The sequence below is a fragment of the Barbus barbus genome (assembly GCF_936440315.1).
Source record: "Barbus barbus genome assembly, chromosome: 22".
Classification (NCBI taxonomy): domain Eukaryota; kingdom Metazoa; phylum Chordata; class Actinopteri; order Cypriniformes; family Cyprinidae; genus Barbus; species Barbus barbus.
This window is the reverse complement of record NC_136750.1, coordinates 13,401,996-13,413,574: the sequence shown is the minus strand read 5'-3', so window position 1 is coordinate 13,413,574 and position 11,579 is coordinate 13,401,996. Positions and strand designations below refer to the sequence as shown.

The 11,579-nt window shown below is 41.7% G+C and overlaps 1 protein-coding gene across 1 annotated transcript; it reads right to left on the bottom strand.

Moving 5' to 3' along the window:
• Window positions 1-205: 205 nt before the first annotated feature.
• Window positions 206-11,579, bottom strand: LOC306888650 (vomeronasal type-2 receptor 1-like; the record flags this gene model as incomplete). The annotated part of the gene is given in 7 exon segments (XM_079447084.1): window positions 206-1,296; window positions 1,382-1,505; window positions 2,958-3,185; window positions 3,262-3,639; window positions 3,641-4,072; window positions 10,384-10,675; window positions 11,338-11,579. Coding segments are annotated over 7 exon segments (2,787 nt in total).

Below are 11,579 nucleotides of genomic sequence, written 5' to 3'. Positions count from 1 at the left end.
AATCATGATAAATTATGAAAAGAAGTTATTATAAGTAGACATTGTGGGGACAAATTAGTAAAAAATTATGATAGGACCCCCTTAAAGCCATTTATGTTTTAGATCTGGCATCTGGCTAAATTTATATCAAAGATCCCGGAAATATGGCAAAGTCCAATATAACAAGACTTATATTGACACAGTAGATAGTTTTTAGGGACTGGCTTCAGTCATCTAGAGACACGGTGGATACGGTGCTTCCGTTAGCGTTAGCGGAGCTGCTGGTGGTGGCGAGCGATGCAGAGCTTCCGCTGGCGGCAGTGTCACGTGATTTGGCTCGGGGTATCATCAGTTCCTCTTTGTTCCTCTCTGGTTTGATAAGGAGTACATAGCACTTGGGGATGAAGACGCACGCGAGCAGACCGAAGCTGGAAGCCAAGATGGCAAAGATTTGCACCGCCACCATGAATTTCCCACGTGTGCTCAGGTAGGCGGGCACGAAGGAGATCCAAACGATGAAAAACACCAGCATGCCAAAGGTCACGCTCTTGCCCTCGTTGAAGTGGTCTTCCAACTTTCGTGCCACAAATGCAAAACTGAAAGTCAGCACAGCCAAAAGAATGTCATAAGCAAAGATGGAGCAGATGAAGATGATGTTTCCAGGGTCGCACTCCAGGATGATCTTGATGTTCTGGGCGGCTGTGTTTTTCACGGGGTGTGGAGGCATCAGAATCAGCCACACGGTGCAACCCACCGCTTGGATCAGGGTGCACACTATCATTATCACCCTCTGGTGCCTGGGATGTATGGGGTCTACGTCATTCTTCTGAGGAATAGCTGGAGCCATGACGGCAGTGTCGGGACTCTGCTCAGATGCCGCTGCTGCTGCTTTGGCTGCCTTCATAGCAGTTTTGACGGCTTTCACGGCTCTGGCTCTCAGCATGAGCAGAGCAGATTTGCCCATTAGTGAGGAGAGGACCAGAGCAAAGCCTACGGCCAAAGCCACCTGGCTGGTCATGCAAGACCACATCTGAGGCTCACCGAGGAACACAATGGAGCAGAGGAAGGTTATCACTAAACCCAGCAGCAGGGAGAAGCTAAGCAGTGGGTCGTTGACATTCACCAAAGGTGTGTTAAGGTGCATCAATAAGATAATCGCAACTACAATAGTTGCTAAAGCGCCAAAAGCAGCAATGGCGATCAGTGTGATCCCAAGAGGTTCAGTGAAGTCCAGGAATTCAATGGTCTTTGGCACACACGTATCATGATTGGCATTGGACCAGTAGTCTTCATCGCACTGGATACAGCCTCGTGCATCTGTTGGAAGTGTATGAGTTGTTAAAATTGACTAAATGGTCAGTTAAAAGTAATCAATTTAAAAAAATGTCATTGTTCCCATGACCTGTTGTGTTAGAGATCTCCCCATCTGCACAGGGGATGCAGTCAAAGCAGCAGACTGGTTCTCCCTGTCGGATACCCATCCTGGTGCCGGGCTGGCATCGTTCACTGCACACAGATCTCGGTGTCTGTAACACAAGCAGTACAGTAGAGAAACACAACTTTTTTTTTTTCTTCTGTTTTTAATCTATAAGACTGCACATGCAATAATAACAAACTATTTTACAAAATATAAATATGATCAAATATTTATTAAATATAAACTAAATTAAATGTAATCGATAAATAGATAGGAAATATTTATCAAATATAAAGAATAGCTTAAATATTTAATGTTTTAATCAACAGATAGTATATTAAATAATGTGATAGATAGTCATGAAATATTTATAAAATATACCTTATAGACAGACAGACAGACAGATAGATAGATAGACAGACAGACAGACAGACAGACAGACAGACAGATAGATAGATAGATAGATAGATAGATAGATAGATAGATAGATAGATAGATAGATAGATACAGCATGTAATATTTATTAAATATTAGATGTAGATAGATATGAAAATGTATTAAATAAATTAAATATTTTAATAGAGAGAGAAATGATGTTGGTGACACTGACTGGTCATCTCAGCTGTATATGTGCCTGTAGGCATGTTTCATACGGATTACATAATCTGAAAATATTTGTTTTCCATTTGAATTGGTTTATTTGAAAGTAGACATTTCATTCTCTCTCTCTCTCTCTCTGTATATATATATATAAATATATATATTTATATATATATATTTCATGTCTGTAAGGCAAGCATGCACGAGTTTCAAGTTCACAGAGACAGAGATGGCAGAACGCGCATCCTGTTGCTTTCATAATTTTAAAAAAGCTCCATGTTTTGTTGATATTGTAAGTGCACACAAATAAACGTAGAGTCTTTACATATTCAAAAGATGTATTACTCTTATCTGCAGGGGCACCATAATGGGGGGGAAGGTTACGACGATTCCAAGGGAGAGGGAGAGGGGGCCCGGGACACGATCGCAGATGGGAATGATGTCAATGATGTTCAGGGGGCCCGGAAACCATAGTGACGCCCCTGCTTATCTGTATGAGCAAACATGAGGGAGTATTTTAAGAGCAAGTGAGCGCACCGGTGCCATCTGTCCTGCAGTGTGCATGTCCTGACTGATGTACTACCACATAGACCAGCCGTTAACGATTTGTGGGTCTTCGCCAATGTGGATTTTTATTTATTAATTTCTTTTTTTTCTGCGACTAAGAAAATTTCGGTCGACCAAGCCTATTCTGGTCAACTAACAGTTAGTCGACTATTAGGGGGCAGCCCTAATATTTATATATATATATATATATATATATGTAAAAGATAAAAAATCCTGTTATGAATAGATGGATATTGCATATTTATTCAATATATATTAAATATTAAATGATTGAATTGATTAAAAAATGATATTTGAATTGATTGACAGCCTTGTTGTTTATATAATCTATATGCTCTATTTTATGACCATACTAAACTACACTACACACATCACGTGACATAACATTCCTCACCTCCAGAATATCATTGTTCCATATGATGGAGCCATTATTGATGATCAACCTCTCCTCAAGGGGTGCTGTGCTGTTGTAATAACCAATGTGGGTATATGTAACCCCTCCTTCTGAATCACTCTGCCAATTTAAGATGTCATAAAAGCCATCTACGTCGCCATTATTGAAGTATATCTCCTCTCCGGTGTGAGGAACAGTGTATTGGAGATTTTTCAAGTAGTACATCAGCTAAAAGAAAAACACATAATAGTTATAAATGAGACAACAACAACAAAAAAAACATTACTGTCAATGTGTGTTGTACCTGCCAAGGCTCAAATTTCGTAATGTCAGCACATGTGTTATTCTCAAATGGGCCACTGCCGGGTTCACAATCCTCTAGGTTATGGAGGGCATGTGCCACGGCATATACAGACTTATACACGTTATATGTAATCCTCAACTGCGACACGTCCGTGAAGGTATTATCTAACTTCTCCAGCATCTCTTCTCCAGTGCATCTCCTCATGCCTTTCAATACCTGCTTATAATTCATAGTACAGTTGAAGACTATTCCCCAAAACTCTTCTGTCAGTGTGTCATTATATGGACTAACGCTCAGCAGATGCTCTTTCAGGCCGGGTATATCTGCACGCTTGACCGCAAACCCTATTGTACCCCCCAGGACAGGCAGTATGTCGGGGGTGGCGGGAGATGGCGGCTGACGTGACCCAGGCCTCGCTGGCGATCCAGGTGCGGTTGGTGACGTTGTTGCGCAGCAGTTCCCCCACTAGGGGGCTCAGATCCACATCGGAGGAGAACACCACAATGATCTTAGCCGTGGAATCCAGGACCGCCTGCACGATGCGCTCGATGGCTTCTGGGTTACTGATCTTGGGGAGGGTCTCAGAGAAGGATATGCAAACTCCCGCCTCCTCCACCACCTCCTTGAACCTCTTGATGCCATATTTCCCATAATCGTCCTCAGCTGCTATTGCACCCACCCAGGTCCAGCCAAAATGAAGCACGAGTTTGGCCATGGCCACAGACTGGTGCTCATCGCTAGGGATGGTGCGGAGGAAGGTGGGGTACTGAAACCTGCTTTCGAGAACTGAGCATGAGGATGCATAGCTCATCTAGGGGAATGGAAAAACAAATTCAGCCCAGTTTAAATGCTCAGAGGTGTATTTATTGATGGATTTCTGATATTATTAAATAGTAATTAAAAGATGGAATAAATTAAACCTAAAAATACACGAGTCAATGACAAATATAAGTCTTAAAAAAAATCTAGTTTAAAACATGTGCCAAGTTCTTAGAAATGTACTCAAGAAAAGTTTAAAACGAATGGCTCTAAAAATGTCATGTGGTATAACCATTAAGTAAAAAGCAGTCATTTTTTGAAAGTGAGTGTACACAACCAGTCAAAAGTTTTTGAACAGTAAGATCTTTAATGTTTAAAAAAAATATATTTTCTGCTCACCAAGCGTGCATTTATTTGATCCAAAGTACAGCAAAAACGTACTCGGTTACTAACGTAACCTCGGTTCCCTTACAGTGGCATGCGAAAGTTTGGGAACCCCTTGCAGAATCTGTGAAAATGTGGATAATTTTACCAAAATAATAGAGATCATACAAAATGCATGTTATTTTTTATTTAGTACTGTCCTGAGTAAGATATTTTCCATAAAAGATGTTTACATATAGTCCACAAGACAAAAAAAATAGCTGAAATTATTAAAATAACCACATTCAAAAGTTTGGGAACCCTTGGTTCTTAATACTGTGTGTGGTTAACTGGATGATCTACGACTGTTTTTTTGTTTTGTGATGGTTGTTCATGAGTCCCTTGTTTGTTCTGAACAGTTAAACTGAGCACTGTTCTTCAGAAAAATCCTCCAGGTCCTGCAGAATCTTCAGTTTTCCAGCATCTTTTGCATATTTTAACCCTTTCCAGCAGTAACTGTATGATTTTGAGATCCACCTTTTCATGCTGAGGATGATTGAGGGACTCAAACACAACAATTAAAAAAGGTTCAAACATTCACTTATGCTCCTGAAGGAAACACGATGCATTAAGAGCCGGGGGGTGAAAACTTTTGAACAGGATGAAGATGTCCAAATTTTTCTTATTTTGTTGAAATATCATATTTTTCCATTTAGTACTGCCCTTCTGACGCGACAGAAGATACTTGCATGTTTCCTGGAAGACAAATGAAGTACAATTTACCTTGATCTTCAAATTCAAAAAGTTTTCACCCCCGGCTCTTAATGCATCGTGTTTCCTTCAGGAACATCAGTGAATGTTTGAACCTTTTTTAATTGTTGTGTTTGAGTCCCTCAATCATCCTCAGCGTGAAAAGGTGGATCTCAAAATCATACAGTTACTGCTGGAAAGGGTTCTAATATGCAAAAGATGCTGGAAAACTGAAGATTCTGCAGGACCTGGAGGATTTTTCTGAAGAACAGTGCTCAGTTTAACTGTTCAGAACAAACAAGGGACTCATGAACAACCATCACAAAACAAAAAAACAGTCGTAGATCATCCAGGTAACCACACACAGTATTAAGAACCAAGGGTTCCCAAACTTTTGAATGTGGTTATTTTAATAATTTCAGCTATTTTTTTGTCTTGTGGACTATATGTAAACATCTTTTATGGAAAATATCTTACTCAGGACAGTACTAAATAAAAAATAACATGCATTTTGTATGATCTCTCTTATTTTGGTAAAATAATCCAAATTTTCACAGATTCTGCAAGGGGTTCCCAAACTTTCGATCCCCACTGTAGATACAGGAACGAGTACTGCATCGCTAGACGCTATGGGGAAAACTCCTTTTTCTCCGAGGACTGAAGACTTTTTCAATCACGCAGTGTGACTGCACGGCCATTGGTTCGTGCAGTAAATACAAATGAACCAATGGCTCGTCAGCGGCACTGCACGAGCCTATGGCGGCAAAGCCCGCCAGAGCCCGCCAAAAGGGGCGGGGTCATCTGGCTATATAAGCGGGCGCTTCGCCATAGGAAAACAGGCCAATTTGACTGAAGCGACGACCTGAGTCGTGCAGCTGCATGGCATGGCATAATACGCAGTACTCGTTCCCGTATCTAAGGGAACCGAGGTTACGTTAGTAACCGAGTACGTTCCCTGTCAATACTTCACTCGTACTGCGTCGCTAGACGCTATGGGGAACAAATACAATCCCGCCATGCCATGAAGAGAAATGACAAACATAAACTGGCCTTGAGCAATAACGCTCAGAGGGACCAATTATGAGCAGGAAGAATCCTGCAGGAGGCATGAGGACCGAACTCTTAGAGGTCAGTCCAGCCTAGAAATCATTTCAACGGTCATAAGTACAGCCTCAGTACCAGGAATGGGGCCAAGAGCGTTCTTGGAGAATCAGGCAATGCCTGAGGGGACCGCTTAAGACAAGCGTGTGCCATTTAAGCAGAGAGAACCCGAGCCTGTAAGGCTAGGACATCCAAGTTATAGAACCTGGCAAATGTGGACGGCGAGGCCCAGCCGGCCGCCGCACAAATGTCTGCCATGGACACACCACTAGACCACGCCCAAGAGGAGGCCACGCCTCTAGTGGAATGGGCTCTCACTCCAATGGAGCTCTGGAGGCCCAGGGAGGAGTATGCTAGTGCAATAGCGTCAACTAACCATCGAGATATCCTGTGCTTTGTGACCGGAGACCCCTTGGTGCGGCCGCCAAAGCAGACAAAGAGTTGTTCCGTCTGCCTAAAGGGCGCGGAACGCTCAATGTAAGTTTTCAATGCCCTGACCGGGCAGAGAAGGTTGAACTCTCGGTCCTCCTCAGAAGAGGGGAGCGCAGAGAGCATAATAACCTGGGCCCTAAACGGAGTGTAGAGCGCCTTAGGGACATAGCCGTGTCTTGGCTTTAGGACGACCTTAGAGTCGTTAGGCCCAAACTCAAGACAGGCAGGGTTTACAGAGAGAGCCTGCAAGTCACCTACTCGCTTCACCGATGCTAGCGCTAGTAGCAGAGCGGTCTTCAGCGACAGTGTTTTTAAGCTTGCAGATTGTAGTGGCTCAAAAGGAGGGTCCTTAAGGGCTCTCAGGACCGTGGGCAGGTCCCATGCAGCGACTGTGAGGGGTCGGGGCGGATGGAGCCTCCTAGAACCCCTCAGGAAACGGACAACCAGGTTGTTCTGGCCCACCAACTATCTGGCTATAGGAGCGTGAGAAGCTGCTATAGCTGCCACGTAGACTCTGAGCGTGGAAGGGCCGTGGCCCTTATCCAACAGCTCTTGTAGATATGACAATATCACTGATATGTCACATGTTGTCGGGTCCTCACCGCGGGCTTGACACCAGGCAGAGAAAAGCGACCACTTAAGGGTGTAGAGGCGTCTCGTGGACGGGGCTCTAGCCTGTTTAATGGTATTCAGGACATTCTCGGGGAGATCTATTGAGTCCCATCGAGTGCCCATAGATGCAGGTCCCACAGCTCAGCTGGGGGTGCCAGATTGTTCTGTTTGCCTGAGAGAGGAGGTCTCGTCTCAGGGGAATGGGCCACGGAGCTGCTATTAGCAGCTGAGATAACTCCGGGAACCAATGCTGGTTCTTCCAGAGTGGGGCCACTAGAAGCACTTTGTGCCTGCATTCCCTGATTCGCCTGATTACTTGAGGAATCAGAGCAATCGAGAGAAAAGCGTATAGAAGGAGGTTGGGCCATTCGTGGGCCAAGCGTCGTCGCTATTCGAAAAGTCAATTTGGCAGTGAGAGTTGTCTTTGGAGGCGAAGAGGTCGACCTCTGCCCTGCCAAAGATTTGCCAGATTTCTTGAACCGTCTGTGGGTGGAGCATCCGAGAGAGCATGTCTGCTCCTTGGTTCAGCACGCCGAGCACATGAGCTGCTCTCAGTGAACGCAGGTTGAGATGTGCCCATACTAAGTGGTGCTCTGCCATCTCGAAAAGGCGTTTCGAGGTGTTGTCTGAGCGGACTAGCACGTGGTGTCCCTTCAGGACTGGCAGGAAGAGCTCAACATACTGCCATCATTTCGAGGCAGTTTATGAGCATCTGTCCTTCTGCGTTCGTCCAGGAGCTGAAGGTCGGTTTGCCATTGCACAGAGCCCCCCAACCTGTGTTAGAGGCATCCGTCGTAATAACCTTCCTTCTATAAACCAAACCCATGGTCACGCCTTGTTCGAACCACCGCAGGTCCTTCCAGGGGGCCAGGGCTGACACGCAGGCCTGGTCCATGACGCCACGCATGAGGCGGAATTAGAGGTTTCAGCCAGTACTGAAGGGGTCTCATCCTGAGAAGGCCCAACCGAAGAACTGGCGATGCGAAGGCCATGAGGCCATGAATCCTCTGAAACGATTTGAGTGGGTAAAGGGCTCCAATTTTGAAGGAAGCCGTGAGCTGCCGTGTGGCCAGAACGCGATCTGGCGCGACTTTTGCCGTCATGCGGGCTGAGTCGAAAACTGTCCCCAGGAACAAAGTTTGTTGGCTGGGGGACAGGGAGCTCCTGGCCAAATTGATCCTGACTCCCAGGTCCTTTGCTGCCATAGGCTCGTGCAGTGCCGCTGACGAGCCATTGGTTCATTTTTATTTACTGCATGAACCAATGGCCGTGCAGTCACACTGCGTTATTGAAAAAGTCTTCAGTCCTTGGAGAAAAAGGAGTTTTCCCCATAGTGTCTAGCGACGCAGTACGAGTGAAGTATCGACAGGGAACAGTAATTTTTTAAATATTTAAAATATCTGTTTTCTATTTGAATAATAGAATTTTTTTTATTATTATTATGTTGAAAAAAAGCCGAGTAGAATTCAGGTTTCTTTGATGAATAGAAAGTTCAGAATAACAGCACTTATCTGAAATAGAAATATTTTGTAACATTAACTAAATGTCTTTATCATCACTTTTGATATATTTAAAGCATCCTTGCTAAATAAAAGTATTCATTTCTATAAACCCCCCCCCCCCCCCCCCAAAAAGAAATACTGACACCAAGCTTGTGAATGGTATAATGTATAATGTTAAAATAAAAGCTTTTAAAATAAAAGCTTTTTATTTCAGATATATCCTGATATTTGGATCTTTCTATTCATCAAAGAATCCTGAAAAAAAAAACATAAATACTTTTTTAAATATCGATAATTGTAGTAATAAAAAATGTTTTGAACAGCAAATCAGCATATAATAATGATTTCTGAAGGATCATGTAACACTGAAGACTGGAGTAATGATGCTGGAAATGTAGCTTTGATCACAGGAATAAATTACATTTGAAAATATATTCAAATAGAAAGCTGTTATTTTAAATAGTAAAAATATTTCACAATGTTACTGCTTTTGCTGTATTTTGGATCAAATAATGTCGGCTTGGTGAGCAGAAGAGAAAAACATTAAAAATCTTACTGATCAAAAACCTTTGACTGGTAGAGTACCTCTTAAACATTGTTTTCATATACACTACCATACAAATGTTTGAGAAAAGTCTCTTATGCTCACTAAGGCTGCATTAATGTTATCAAAAAAAAAAAATAAATATAGTAACACTTCTAAACATTAATACAAAATATTAAAACTTTTTTTAAACTGTTTTCTTATAATGTATATTATTCCTGTGATGGTAAAGCTGAATGTTCTGCAGCCATTAATCCAGTCTTCAGGGTCACATGATCCTTCAGAAATCATTCTAATATGCTGATTTGGTGCTCAGGAAATATTTCTTATTATTATTAATGCTGAAAACTGCTATGCTGCTTACCATTGTTGTGGAAACGGATACATTTGTTTTTTCGTTACACTCTGATGAATAGAATGGTCAATCAGCATTTATTTGAAATTTGCAACAATGTCTTTACTGTCACTTTGATTGATTTAATGCATATATGTTTATTAATACAATTATTAATTTCTATAAAAAATATAAAAAACTTACCCCAAACTTTTGAATGGTATTATAGATAGATAGATAGATAGATAGATAGATAGATAGATAGATAGATAGATAGATAGATAGATAGATAGATAGATATAGATAGATTTACAGTTTTTAGAAATTTAGAACTTCTTACCAATTTACCAAAATACTCAGGTATCCTGTTTTTTCATGCTTCCATTTTTTTTGTTGCACCACATGAGACAATACCAAACAAATAAATAAACATAATTTATCATTTAAATATAATTAATTTAAATAATAATAATAATAATCGTTTTCAACAAATAACAACAAAAGATTATGGCAAACAACTAAATGAGTTTTTCAAGGATTTTCAAGGATTTCCTCAATTTAATGATGTTCTTCTCTTCATTAAGATATCACAACTGTATCACCTTGACATGTTTGTACTTTATGTAAAAATGTATTCAAGTCATGGCTTTCTTTTATAGTAATATATGAGTAATAGATCTAGTAATAGATCCATTGTCCCAAATACAGTGGTAGTTGAAAGGTACTTGTGGGAAATAGTAGAGGCCGAGTATCCTGGCTGTGGCAATGGACAGATCAGAGCCTCCAGCCCCCACCAAAGCAGAGAGGGGGGGTCCATCCCCGCAGCGGTAGTTGGGCACAGCCTCGTCCTGGCCTGTCAGGAAGGTGAGTGTTCCCTCAACGGCTTTGGAAATGGTGAAGCAGGAGTCATAGATGACGTAACCCAGCTCAGTATACGGTAAGATGTCAGTTCTGCTGTTGATCTCATTCAGGGCAAACAGCATGGTCTGAGCCCAGCGGAAAGTACGGAAGTTAAAGCTGAGGGGGAACGCACCTGTTAGAATTGAATAGGGCCTCCCAGACATAATTCACTCAATTACAGCCTGTACTGTTTATTTCAATTTGTTCACTCGGGGGGTGCATGACCGAGTTATGTTTAATTTAAGCTACAATTTAATTAATTTGCTTTTATATATCTTGCCAAATTGTACTTATGATCTTGTTGATGTTGCTTTTATTTCTCCTAATATCTCAATCTATTTATGCACGACATGTAATACCAGCGGTCACCACTAGATGTCTCCAGGCAGGATGATTAACACAATAAACTGCACAACAGGTTATTTTCTGGAACATAAAAGTGGTCTCTTGGGAGGACTAGCTGTAATTATTCCTTGGACAATAGTTTGATTAATTTTGCATGACCAATGATTTTGTAATCTTTGCTATTACAAAGTAAAGACGCAATAAATGCAGTAATTAAGACAAATTAAGCATTTAAAATGAAGTCTCTTTTCAGTTTTAGTAATACGCATTAATCTAATAGCGACACGCAAGTATGCATGTTTTGTTTGAGTGCACTATTGTGACAGTAGGCTATATACCCATCATAAGAATAACTTCATTGCCCATTCAAAAAAGATCATGCATTTCTTGGCGAGTTTTCGCTTGTATAATAAATATGAAATATAGCTTCTTACCCCTCACAATCAGAGGACTCTGGAGCGATTGTGGTGTTGCTGTCAGTGTCCGTTAAGCGCTGATGAACGGGAAACATACCGCCAATAACCACCGTCTTCTTCTCCACTTCTTTATAACCCCTCAGGTTGAATTTGGCCTTGAGTTTGCAGCTCCCCTCAGCAACGGTGGATTTGTAAAGGTAAGAAACTATACATAAAACCATCAAAAAGCGTCCTTTGGAGCTCAATCCAGTTAAATCCAT